Source organism: Ochotona princeps, chromosome 7 (genome assembly GCF_030435755.1).
Source record: "Ochotona princeps isolate mOchPri1 chromosome 7, mOchPri1.hap1, whole genome shotgun sequence".
NCBI lineage: Eukaryota > Metazoa > Chordata > Mammalia > Lagomorpha > Ochotonidae > Ochotona > Ochotona princeps.
In genome coordinates, this window is record NC_080838.1 from 6,028,050 (window position 1) to 6,041,568 (window position 13,519).

At 54.4% G+C, this 13,519-nt stretch overlaps 1 protein-coding gene across 2 annotated transcripts in view; it reads right to left on the bottom strand.

Moving 5' to 3' along the window:
- The window catches only part of FHDC1 (FH2 domain containing 1), a 36,317-nt gene extending 26,467 nt beyond the window's left edge, over positions 1-9,850 (bottom strand). The window contains exons 1-2 of one of the 2 annotated variants that reach the window (XM_058666747.1): positions 9,527-9,850; positions 2,717-3,336 (exon numbers count right to left, since the gene is read on the bottom strand). In XM_058666747.1, coding sequence (XP_058522730.1) covers positions 2,717-3,205 — 489 coding nt within the window. In that variant the 5' untranslated portion in view covers positions 3,206-3,336; positions 9,527-9,850. Of the gene's footprint in view, positions 1-2,716; positions 3,337-7,510; positions 7,767-9,526 lie in introns of those variants that run through there. The other variant, XM_058666748.1, reaches the window with a different exon arrangement.
- Between the last annotated feature and the right edge of the window lie 3,669 nt (positions 9,851-13,519).

A 13,519-nucleotide genomic window follows, 5' to 3' on the forward strand; every position in this document is an offset into this window, starting at 1 on the left:
TCTGGAATGCTTTCCAAGGCCTTTCAAGCCAGTCCAATCCCTTCATCAGGTGCTTGTGCAGGGAGCTCCCTATCTCAGGGGCACACACTCCCATCCGCGGCAGGTGTGTGCCCCCAGAGGACCAACGTAAGGCTCAGGGTCCTCCACCGGCCACGCCGTGCAGGGTGCTCTACAGGCCACTGGTTTCAACCCTGGACCCCACTCAGTGCAGAGTTGGAAGGTTTACTGCTGGTTGTTGTCAGGCTGCAGCTCTGCAGAGTCATCACTTCCATAAAAGGAGTCTAATGAGGGAGCAGGGCAGCATCTGCACACTCTTACTGGAAAAGAGCATGCCTCGTCCTTCTGGACAACTTGGAGACAACAAGGAAATCTAAAAGAATTCTTGACAGCCTCTGCTATTTACCATCACTACCTTATGTGCATTTAAGGCATCAACCCAAACTACGTCACATACGAATCCTGGAGAGTTGGACCAGCTTATGACACACAGTCATGGTGAACTCATTTGCCTTTCTCCCATGCTATCAGAGTAGGACATATAAGTGTTAAGAGCAAAGGTCTTGGGGTAGGCATGGGGCCCAGTAGTTACGTCGACAGTGAGTAGCTGGGCTCCTGGCTCCAACTTTCTGCTGACGCAGACTTTGAGAGGCAGCAATCGGTGGCTCAAGTAATTGGGCTCTTCCACCCCCATGGGGACCTGGATTGAGTTCTGGCTCCCCTCAGCTTTGGGCAACCCTGATTCAGGACTACTGCAGGTATCTGAGAATAAACCAACAAGTAGGAGCTCTGTCTCTCACTCTGCTTCTTTGCTACATTGTGGCACAGCACACTAAGCCAGTGTTTGAGACCCTGGTATCCCATGTCAGAGCTAGCTCGAGTCCTGGCTGTTCCACTTTGCACCCAGCTCTGTGCTAATGTGCCTGGGAAAGCAGTGGAGCGTGACTCAAGTGCTTAGGCCTCAGACACTCAAGCAGGAAACCTGGATGTAGGCTTCTGGCGCTTGGCTTTGGCCTGGTCCAGCTACAACTATCACTGACATTTGGGGAAAGAACCAAAAGAAGTTCACTTTCTCTTTATACATCTATCACTCTGCCTTTTAAATAAATAATTTTTAAAGTTAATGATAAAAAAATGTATTTTAAAAAATACCAATCCAGCTAAGGTGCAGGGGTCTAGAGAGATGAGGAGGAAGGCTGACTTTCCTGAAATAAGATGTGAGCTGCAGATTCCAGCGCGGTGGCCTAGCGGCTAAAGTCCTCGCCTTGAACGCCCCGGGATCCCATGTGGGTGCCGGTTCTAATCCCAGTGGTCCCACTTCCCATCCAGCTCCCTGCTTGTGGCCTGGGAAAGCAGTCGAGGACCCAAAGCCTTGGGACTCTGCACCTGCGTGGGAGACGTGGAAGAGGTTCCTGGTTCCCAGTTTCGGATCGGTGCAGCACCGGCCGTTGTGGCTCACTTGGGGAGTGAATCATCAGACGGAATATCTTCTCTGTCTTTCTTCCTCTCTGTATATCTGACTTTGTAATAAAAATAAATAAATCTTAAAAAAGAAAAAAGATGTGAGCTGCAGGTTCCGGCGTTGTGGCCTAGCAGCTAAAGTCCTCGCCTTGAACCCGCTGGGATCCCATATGATCGCCGGTTCTAATCCCGGCAGCTCCACTTCCCATCCAGCTCCCTGCTTGTGGCCTGGGAAAGCAGTTGAGGACGGCCCAAAGCTTTGGGACCCTGCACCCATATAGGAGACCCGGAAGAGCTCCTGGCTCCTGGCTTCAGATTGGCTGTTGCAGTCACTTGGGGAGTGAAATTTCGGATGGAAGGTATTTCTCTCTGTCTCTCCTTCTCTCTCTCTCTCTCTCTCTCTATATATATATATATATATCTGACTTTGCAATAAAAATAAATAAATCTTCAAAAAAAGGTGAGCTGCAAATGAGTCTTTCTGCTTTTGCCACAGGTGGAGAAAGACGCCACAGCCACTCTCCTTACGTTAAGGGTGGTTCTGACGCTCTCTGACTAACACAGAGAAGCAGGGTCCCTGTGGGCCCTTGGTGCCACCTGCTCTTAAATCCTGCCCCTGACCTCTCTGTTCCCATTCGTGTCCTCCCAGTGGTTATTGCAATAGCACGAACTTCACTCAGGACCGCTGGGAGATGACAGTGAGAAATAGTCCATGACCCACTGTACCGCATCCTCTGCTGAAGACCAGGGCAAAAGGGGAGGCAGCACAGGCTGCGTGAGGCACCAGAGGAGGCACTCCGGGCCCCCTGAAGGCTTTCTCCTCCTCACTGGAACAATTCCAAGGCCAGGGTTCTCTGCGATTCATGGTCAACAGACCCTGGGCTTCTTCAAGAATCCTGCAATCATCTCTCAGAGCCCATAAGTGGATTGGAGGGGACTTAGAGCCAATATGCTCCCAAGCTTGAGAATTCCTAAGAAAACAATGCTGGGCTGCAGAACATCTCTACCAGAAGATGTGCCAAAAGATGGGGCTGTGCTGAGAGGTGGGGAGAGGCAGGCTGCTTCCCGGGGTCACGAGCCACGGGGGCTCCTGGGAAGACATGGCTCGCACGCTTGGGACCCTTCTCCACCTCTCAGCTCCAGTTCATCTCATGAGGCTGTTTTCTCCTCCCCGGGGCAGTCACACACGCATTCTCTCTCTCTCCCCGCTTAACACAAAACAAGGGGCACAGGGTCCAGCCTGTGGGTCTGTACTCACCTCCTCGCGGGCTTCCCTGAAGGAAGGACTCACAGTCGCTCCCCGTCTGGAAGCAGATGGCTTGGCGGTGTTTTCCTGCTGCCCAAAGAGCTCCTCGATGGTCTTGGTGTCTATCTGGTAGTGCTGCTGCTGGCTGGCTGCCAGGGTCCAGATGTTGGTTTTGCCCCGCACTTGCTCTTCGGGAATGGTTTTCCAAAAAAAGCTCCTCATCCGCTTCTTCTTGCCCGCCTGGCTGTAGCCATTTAGGTGAGGAGCTGGGGGGAGTCCCGGAGGGGGAGGTGGGCCAGGAGGTCCAGAGGCCGGCAGGGGAGGTGGTGGGGGAGGAGGCGGGGAGGGGGCAAAGCCTTGCTCCGAATATGGACATGGTGGAGGCGGAGGGGGCGGAGGAGGAGCCGGAAGGGGCGTTTGGCCAATCATGAATCCAGCTGCCATGGCGATATTCCCATTTTCTTTATCGCTGGCCAAGTAGACACAATTCATAACACGCATAGTACTGTTGCCTTCTAAGGAGATAATTGCTTGACCTTAGGGAGGCAGACACCAAACATCAGACAGGGTGTCATAGCTTTTCACCGGCTAGTCAGCTGCCAGGAGAGGTAACACGCTGTCATCTTCCAAACCTGTCAAGAGGAAACGAGTTCCAAATCAGGGCAGGTGAATGTCACTTTGGCTCCATCTCCAGAGGTAAAGGGGCAGCATATCCCACAGGGCATTAAAAGGCTTGGGCACAGACACACACAGGAGACACATCATCACCACCCGGAGACACTGCCCCAGCAGCAGCAACAGATCCCGAATGGAAACCTTCCATCAATCAAGAAGGCATGCACTTCCCTGAAGAGGCCCCGCTATAGGTTGGGCCAGAATGGCTCCCTCTATGAATAAGCTGTTTGTTCACTAACTAGCTTATTCTCTCTGGGCACTGCACGGCTAGCTCCTAGGGAAGCTGCCCAAATTGCTGAAGCATTAGGCGTTGGTGACCCTGCCTTCTTCCAGTTCGGACATGCCTTCTACCCATCAGTGGGTCAAAGGCATCTTTCTTCTTATACCAAACAAGCAGGTCATCTGGACATGACAAAGTATGGCCTACCTACCACTCTTTCCTGGAGTCAGGGCCAGCCAGTCCCTGCCCCACCTGGAGATGTGTCTTCCGCCAGCAAACAGAGAACGCCAGATGTGAGGAGTCAAGATTCCTGCCACTTACAATTGCAGAAAGCCGTTTCACTCGTTGGACTTCATTTTTCTCATTTGTCCAATCAGGAGAGCACATGAACTGGCCTCTCTCACCCCTTCCGACGCTCTCATCTAGGCTTCTAGTGAAAACATCAGGATGTCTTAACCACCTCCTCCGTGACGTTACTAGCAACGCAGAGATAGAAACAAGGATGTGCTGTCCGTATCACGCCTGCCACATGTCTCTTCCTTATCTACACCGTCACTGCCTTATTTTGGTGACTTGTATATTTACGGTACTGCCAATGTTTGCTCTGGGTGTTGGGATGTTGCTAACCTGTTGTGGAAACAGATCAGACAGGAGGACGGGTGAGCGGGGGTGCAAAGGAGGCACCGAGTGGAGCTTATCCAGGGAAAGGGACCCACTTCCTACTTCCTATCTGGATTTCTGGGTGCAGTGAACCTTCCGCAGGATCAGTGTCAAAGCCCACACAGACACACAAGCTCATCTAACCATTCCGGATTATCCAAGAGTGAACCATCGCCGGCCACCACTATTTCAAACACTCTGAAGAACCACACGTAAAAGGCAAGGCCTCCTGGAGAACAAGCGAGGAATCCTACACTTTTTCTCAGAATCCAGTTTGGACACACAACCTGGTCTGAAGGTGGCCATTTAACCTGCATGCCGGCATCCTCACCTACCCCATGAGGATGTACCTGCTAACATGGCTTACACTAAGAATAAATGAGCCCATCCAGGCAGAGTTATAAGACACAACAGCCAACTGGTATCCCACATTCACACACCTTCCCTATAGTCTCTCAGGCCTTCTGCGTGTGCTGGGTTTATATATAACATGCAAGGTACTCCTGCTGCTCAGACTATATTTTTCATATTTCTAGTCTCTCAGAGTTTTCTTGCTTGTGAAATTTGTCCTTTTTCAGTGCTGAGTGATTATGTATTCATGCATGCATAGGATTAGCTCTAAATTAAAAAGATAATATTTTATGAAATATCTGACAATTCAGCTTCTGAGAACAGCCCTGTGTATAAGCAGAAAACGGCATTTCCACGGTCAACTGCATGTTCTTTTTTTTTTTTTTTTTTGGCCAGTTAAAGCATTTTTAAAGTCCAATTTTGTTGAATGAAGCACACATACAGTGTCATGCCGCTGCCTCCATGGGATACTTTTTTTCTAGGTAGGGAAAATTGAAAATATTTACCCAAGTCAACTTACAGTTCACTTGAGATGCAACTGGCTTTTAGAAGGAGTTTTCATAATTATCATTAGTAGCATAACTAGGCTGTTTTCAGAGCTGGCATCCCTGAAGCAAATGACTCATTGCCAATTATAGTTTATAGTTATATTTGAACTCTTCTTTTTTTCAAGACTGCACAGGTACTTTTGGCAGTTGATTCTTACATATTTTAAGATACTTCTGTACATAAAAGACCCCATGTATAGAAGAGTTGCTAATCCTCCCATTCATCTCCAATTCCAGATACGCTGACAAGTTTACAGATGATCCCTCTTAATAATGCCGATAAGCTCAAGTCTCCAACCTAGAAAGCAACCTCTTGCTTAGCACTGCCTGAATGTACGTACGACATGCGACTAACCCCGAGGAGCAAATGGAGAGACACCAGGACAAAGAGCGCCCATGCCCTCAGACTGCTACCTGCCTATGCCACTTCACCCCGAGGAGCAAACGCAGAGATCCCAGGGCAGACAGCACCCATGCCCTCGGACTGTGCTGCGTGCCCACGCATCAGGTCGTCAGTGTGTTCAAGCCTTGTGCTCAGCACATAGGCAGTGTGGGATAAAAGCTCACCCAAGGAGCAAAGGACGCGGATCAGGAACACACTGGCACCATTCTAACCACTATCCTAGCCCGAGAAAGGGTGTCTTCTTCAAATGTTACAGGGACAAAGGGAAAACGTACGGCATGATCCCTGGGGACACGGTCAGGTTCCTTTTTGTTCCCCAGGGTAACATACAGGATCTGAGCCCCGACAGCTTCCAACACATCTGTTTGCTATCAATGATTAGCTAGGACGCTAACACTTTTATTACCGTTACTTCAGCCTTCCTCCTGTGGCCAGGATTGCCAGTGTCAGAGAGGCGCTCGGCAAAGGACAGGGTACACACAGCCCTGCTTCTCAAGACAGAGGACACCGCAAGAATCTTGTGTTTACCAGGGGCGTGCTCCCCACCCAGGCCGCAAGTGGACATTTCCTGTAGGCACGCTGGGACAATCCAGGTGACAGCCCTACCACAAGCTGCCCGCTGCATTTCTCAGGGCACGCCACAGCTGGCCAGCCAGCAGGGACAACACGGGGGCACCTTAGCTCTGGCTCTGGGTGGGAAATGTCAAGTGCCCGGTCCATCTCTCCGAGAGAGCTTCGATGCAACATCTCCACTGCTGAGAGGCCTGCTGCTAAGCCCAGCGTCAAAGGCGGGGGTGGGGGGTGGCAGGGGAAGGCTCTAGAAACTGAGAATGCTTCTGAGCGCTAAGCATGACCCATCAGAGGTGTGCTTGAGTGACCCGTCCTGGGGGGCTGCAGCTGTGCAGAGCATCTCCTAGGCATGCGAAAACTCAGTGAGAAGGGGATCCCCGACTTAGCCTTCACTTGACTGGCAGACAGAAAGTTTTAGCAGTTTAACATGGAGCTCATAAGGGTCTTCAGAGACACCCCCTTTACTCCCCGCCGAGGCTCTCTGGCCTAAGGATCAGCGCTCCCTCTGCCTCCATGTCAAGAACACCCCAGTAATTCCATTCTCTTGAAGGGAGTTTGACAGGAGCTACGAAAAGCAAGCTTCATCTGTGTACTGAAGGACAAAACACTTTCCTGAAATTCAGTTTAGCCCTTAAAGGCAGTCTTGTGGCCCAGCTGTCCACTCACCAGGCCACATCGCTCCCCCAAAACAATAATCAGAAGTCACACCAAAGCAAACCGGCTAGGAGACAGCCCATCCGGGCTCCTGCCATGGGGCATTAGGAGGTAAGGGCAGAAAGGGTGGGCCCACATCCTTCTGACAATGAACAACGCCAGCAGGGGACAGGCAGAGAGCAACACAGGGAAGCAAAAGGGTAGAAAAAGTTCAGGCCATTCCTAAACATTCCCTTATGGACAAAAGACTCCTCCACTGCCACCAGGCTCGCTTACTAAACACAGATTGTCCACCAGGTCACCCAGAGCTGGGTAGAGAGAGGCTGCAGCCCCCGCCGCACACGGACCGACAACCAGAGCGCAACGCCTGTTCCCAATGGACATTTTCAGTTTCTGTTCCAAACCCATGGGCGGGGGTGCTGGGGAGATGCCAAAGGATGCTCTCTAAGGGGAAGGGCAGGGAGCCCGTTCCAGGAAGACAAACTGTGGGTCGGCAGAGGGGCCGCACCAGCAGCAGTTTCCGCGCAAACAGCTGCTAGGAAGCAGCCAGCAGGTCCCGGAGAGGGTGGACGGGGCGGGGTGGGGAATAGGTGCGGGGGCACTGAAGGGCATGGATGCTTTCGAGTCGGTCTAGACTCGCAGGCGTTTCCTACGTCTTGGCTTTGGCACGAGGTCCGCCGCCTCTTTCCGTCCCAAGTCCCGCGCCCTCCGCGGCCGCCACTCACCACCACGCCGCCCGGCTCGGACGCTTTCCGCCGCCAGCAAGTGCGGTGCGCCGGCCGCCATCCCCTTGCTGCGTCCGCCTGGGGATGTCGGGGCGCGGCGAGCGAAAGCGGCGAGGGGGCGGTCCCGCGGGGTCCTCATCAGCGCGCAAGCTGCGGCGCGCCGGCGAAGAACGCCCACACGCGCCGCACGGCCCCGGCCGCCCAGAAAGGGTTCGAGCCCTCGCCTCCCTGGAGCTCCGGGAGTCCGCCCCTGCCCTCCAGCAGAAGCCAGCCGAGCGGCCGCCACGCCGGCTCAGCCAACCCCTTCCCGGAGCTCCTCGGGTCGGGGCGGGTTGGAGGCCAGCCAGGGATGAGGAGTAGGGGTGGAGGGTCGCTCGGCCCCGCCCCTAGCCTTTCCGGGACCGGTCTTGGGACCCCGCCACCCCGGCCCTGCCACGCCGAGCCTGGGCGCCCGCCCCTCTGCGGGGCTGCAGCTCAGAATTCCCAGAAGGGTGGGTGGGTGCACCTAGGGAAGGCGCCCCTGTGCTTCATAAGGTGAACGGGGATTGGGGGTTCTGTGGATTCCCGGATTTGGGGTGTGAGGCAGGCGCGCCCGGCTACGCCCCCTCCTCCAGGGCTCCCGGCCCGGCCCGGCCGCCGGCGCGGGGGCCGAAAGCCGACGCACTGCGGCTCCGCCACGGAGAGGGCGCAAGGACGAAGCCGCGGGAAGAAACACGGAGGTTCCTCCGGGCGTCAGCCTCGTGGGGCTCGAGTTTTAAAGGGGGAGGGGGAGAAAGACGCTTGTCCAAGACTGGAGAGGAGGAAGAGGAGCCGCCGTCTTCCCCCACTTCTCCCGGCGCAACTTCTAACCTCAGCTCAGCGCGGCCAGAGCGAGGGCCCGCCGCACGTCCTCGGTCCGCGTCGCCGGATTCGGTGCCCGCTCTGCGCACCCCGCAGCCGCTGTCGCAGGGTGTCCTGTGCGGGGCTCCTCTCCGGTCGGCCCGGGCTCAGCGGGGGACAGTGAGTCTCAAAGTCTCGTCCCAAGCTTAATCAGCCCATCCCCCAGGGCCAGCAGGCCAGCAGCCCGATCTCCGGGCGCGGGTCCCACAGCCCGGCGAGCCTAATGCTGCCGCGTAAGGGAGCTTGAATCTTTTCCCAAGCCTTCTCCCAGGGAGGGCTTCCAGAAAGCCGACACCCGGCCCCCCTCGGCTGCTTCCTACCACCCGCTCAACCCCCAGCGCAGCAACCTGGGTCCCGCCGGCCCTCCCCTCGCCATCCTCCCGGAGCGCCGGAGCCTGGGCCGCCACCTGGCTCGCACTCACCCGCGGCCGGCGCTCTCCGCGGCTCCCGCAGCACAGAGCTCCTCCCGCAGCGCGGAACCCCGCAATCTCTCCGCCGCGGTCTCGCAGCGCCACCGCCTCCTCCCGGCCACTGCAGGCCCGGCCGCCCGGACCGCGAGGGGGCTGGGCGGCGCGCGCGGGGCGGAGCCGCTGCCTCAGGTAACAATGCTGCGGCCGAGGCTGCGCCCCGCAGAGGGCAGCGCGCCCTTTGCTGCGCAGCCCCTCTCTCCCCGCTCCCCGCGGTCACCCTCCGGGGATGGCCTCGGCCGCCGCCCGGCCCGGCACCTGCAAAAGGGCGCGGAAGAAAGGGCCTACCCGCGGCCGCTTGGCACGCCGCTGCTTCCCACCTCCGGCCCCGGCGCGGTTCCCCTGGAGGCTGGAGCGCGGGGCGGGCCCCGCGACCTCCCCAAGGGGAGTTGGGGTGGCGGGAAAGCCGCACGGCCGGGCTGCGAAGGCACAGCCAGGTGTCCTAGGAGACCGGGCGAGGGGAGGAGTCAGGCAGGCTGCGGAGCCCGGCCCGGAGCCACAAAAGGAGCCGCCACGGCGCCCCCGCGCGCGCCCCGCTTGCTCACCCTCGCATACCCGGTGCACGGCACGCGCGCCGGTCCGCCACCGTCTAGCCCCGCACCTGCTTCTTCCCCCAGAGCCTTGGGTCAGTTCCTTCCGAGGGTCGGCCGGCCTGTTAGGTTTGGCTTACCTTTCCCTTTTATTCCCTCTCAGGGATGAGGGTGACAGAAACGCCTCCGTTTCTTGACAGGAAAAAAAAGTAGATCGCAGGTGTGATGGAGTGCACGCAGGGTTGATGACAGGCTCGTCACACCCACAGAAGGCTGTGTGTGCCGGGGGGGATAGTGAAGAAAGTTCAAAGCTTGTCCCCCTTAAAACGCCTAGGGATGGCCGGGCAGCGAGTGGAATGAGAAGTTTCAAATGCCTGTAGGCCGATTGACGACTCTCAAGCTAACTGGCTGACAGGCTGCGGGCGCAAGGGCGGACAAGGCGCCCTCGCGGGGATGAAGTCATCGCTACCTTTGCCTCCGTGAGATAACTGGGCTTGGCTCTTCAGCCCCAGGTGCCGCAGGACTTCCGCCTCCTGCACCTTGGTCCTTGGGGAGAAGGCCCGGAATTCTGCCCCCCACATGCGGACCTGGCGAGAGAAACGAGAGGGACCCGCTGAAGTTGTCCAGCCGACAAACACAACCTAAAGCCAAAGTTGGCGATGACGGCGTGTTTCTCGGCCCCCCCGCCAAGTCGAGGGGAGTGGATCCCCACCAACAGCATAAGAAAACTTGCCGGTGGGAGCTTGCAGTGGACAGAGGAAGCCAGGAAGCTATCCCAAAGGCATGCTGAGGACAAGTTGGGTCCTGAGACAGTGTGAGAGTCAGAAAGGGCATTCTGTCCATCTACCGGCAGCTTTGTCAGATGCGGGGCCCGCCCCTGCATGGCTCCCCAGCCCCCACGCCGGCCTGCCTCCTCCCTGTCCACACTGAACGTGCACACAAACCATTTGTGGAGGGGTCAAGCCCCCGTGCGACCCATCTGCGGACCCTCGTGCTTTTGATGTGCCTGCAGCCTCCTCTGGCCCACAGGGCTTCTCTCTGCTGCCCTGGCCTTCTCCGATGACCTTGCTTTTCCCTTGAGGACAGTAGCCAAAGTCCTTCCCATGCTAGCTGTTCCTGCCAGCCCATGGGGATTGATGGGTCGCCTTCTGCCTCCCTCTCAGATTTGTCCAGGTTTTGTAGGGTCAGAAGCTCATGTAAGTTGTGAGGGGGTTTTGTTTTTTAGAGAGAAAGCAATGAAAAGGTACACACCCAAGAAAGGGCGCAGGGAAAATGAGGGGCACGGGACCTCAAGCACCACGGAAATCCGCTCCTGTGTCAGGGGCTTGGTGTCCGTACTGCCCTTGTAACAAGAGCTCATGTCCTAACTAGGGCTCTTCCCCTCCCTGACCTAGCAGCTGATGTCTGTCTTCCTTTTTCTTCTTTCTTTCTTTCTTTCTTTCTTTCTTTCTTTCTTTCTTTCTTTCTTTCTTTCTTTCTTTCTTTCTTTCTTTCTTTCTTTCTTTCTCTCTCTCTCTCTCTCTCTCTCTCTCTCTCTCTCTCTCTTTCTTAAGATTTATTTATTTTGTTGGAAAACAGATATACAGAGAGGAGGAGAGACAGAGAGGAAGATCTTCCGTCTGATGATTCAATCCCCAAGTGACTGCAATGGCCAGTGCTGCGCCGATCTGAAGCCAGGAGCCAGGAACTTCCTCCAGGTCTCCCACATGGGTGCAGGGTCCCAAGGACTTGGGCCTTCCTCTGCTGCTTTCCCAGGCCAAAGCAGGGAGCTGGATGGGAAGTGGAGCAGTCAGGATACAACTGGCGCCCACACGGGATCCTGGTGCTTGCAGGGGGAATGGTAGGTAGCCCACAGAACCACCGTGCTGGGCCCTGCCTTCCATTACTTTCTAAGGAAGCCAGGCTCCTGGGAGGTTGTGTTACTGGTGACTTCCTATGGCCCAGCTTGACAATCCCCACCAGATGTCAGCAGCAAGCCTTCAAGAACTCATCCCTCCACCACCCCCATCCCCTCTAGCTTTCCCTTTTCAAAAGCCCTGCTTCCTTCCCTTCCTCATTTTCTGTCTTCTGGCTTCCACCTCCTCAAGGCCCAGCAGCTTTCATTTCTTCTAGGTCAGGCTTTTGAACCTGTCATCAGGAACGATCAAACAAAGCCTTCAAACCAGAGCGAATCCAATTGCAGGATCCCTCTGAGTGCAGTTCTAAACAAACTGATGGGTTTAAGGAGATGGAATCCAGGACCTGACTTGCCGAGCCCTCCAGGGCTGGAGGCAATGAGAACAGAGCCATCTGCCACAGCGTTCAACTGCAGTGACGTCTGTCCCCTCCTTCTACGTCTCCCTCGCGCCTTTCCCGGCTTTCTGCTTCTGTGACACACGGGGCGCTTTTCTTAATCTTTCTTCTTCTCCCAACAGAGCTGATGAGATGAGTTTAGTATTTAGATTATAGGCTGTGTCTTCCCCTCCCTCAATTGGAAACTGCAGAGAGAAGCAAGCTTTGCCAACTCTGTAGTTAGATAGACTTGCAGACAAATGCAGCGGCCACCACCCGGCCTTCCAGAAACAGCCATTTCTGAGGAAAGCTGCTTGACCTTGTTTACTTGAAGGGGGTGGAAAGGTGTAAAACAGATAAAGAATTGTGACAAATTTGTATCAAGGGCCTGTTGACAAAATGCAGTTGTCTGCATCACTGTGATTTTCCAGATAACGCTTGAGCTGGCCAAAACATTTTGTTTATTTCTTGTTTCTTGCCGGTTGAGAAATGTGCTCCCCAGGACTCAGGTCTGATGGTGAGGAGGGAGCGTGGAGTCCTTTGCTTCCGGATACCCGGTAGTGATCTGGCACAGTTTTCAATGGAAAGTGCTTTTTTTCCCAGCGGATATTGACATGGGCGGGAGCATCAGCAGCATGTCCCTTGCCAGAAGTTCACACGGGCACTTTGTCGATCATAGGACTTGATTTATGCAAGGGTAGGAAAGAAAAGACAAGTTTACCCAATGTGAAGAATGTGGTCATGAGACACCTGATGACCCTTGCCCACACCTGTGTGCAATTCCTGAGCGCGCATGGCCCACTTCCTCCTGTTTAAGGTGTGTGTGTGTTTATGGTTGTATACCAGTAAACGTTGTGGGGCGCCGTGTTTAGAAGACAGCAAATGGGAGAGGCAAGCAGGCCAGGCACATCACTCTTTTTGGTCGACAAATGATTCAGGGCTTAGAAAGCTGGCTGGTGTGAATTGTAAATAGAGATTCTGTATAAGAACATTCAAACCTTGAAGGTAAAAAACAAAAACTTTAAAATGACACAACGGAGCCCGGTGGGATAGCCTAGTGGCTAAATCCTTACCTGGCATGCACTAGAACCCCATATGGGCGCTGGTTCGTGTCTAGGATGCTCCACTTCCCATCCAGCTCCCTGCCTGTGGCCTGGGAAAGCAGTAGAGCATGGCACAAAGCCTTGGAACCCTGCACCCGCGTGGGAGACCTGGAAGAAGCTCTTGGCTCCTGGCTTTGGATTGGCTCAGCTACAGCTGTTGCAGTCACTGAAACAGTAGACGAAATATCTTTCTGTCTCTTCTTCTCTCTGTAAATCTGCCTTTCTAATAAAAATAAATAAGTCTTAAAAAAATGTATGACACAGCGGCATGTGACTTCTTTTCCAGGACTCCTGACCGAAGCAAGTGTGTGTATCGGAATAAAAGGGATTGAGTTAGAGCACATCAGATGTCAGTTGTTTTTGTGACGGCTTTTAGCCGTTTCCAAACTGTTTACCCTACTAAGAAGTTAAAAGAGCAAACAGTAATTTGAACTCCTAACACAGACAAACACACACACACACACACTAGAAGTAGTCTCCAAACAAATCCAAGGAACCAACAATACTGGGGTGTGTTTGTGTGTGTTTCTTCGGGAGAATTGAAAGGATTTTCAAAGAGTTCATGAAAACGTTTATATGGAAAAAACAAAAAAAAGGAAAACAACCATGCATGGATTTTTGGGGGCACCAAAACAAATACACTTAGATTTGAATTTCATTTTCCATTAACTTGCTGCTACTGCCAGTTATGCATATCCCATGTAAGATTTTCTAGAGCAAATAAAAAAAGTGTATGTTGGTGACTTAGAAATTTGTAAA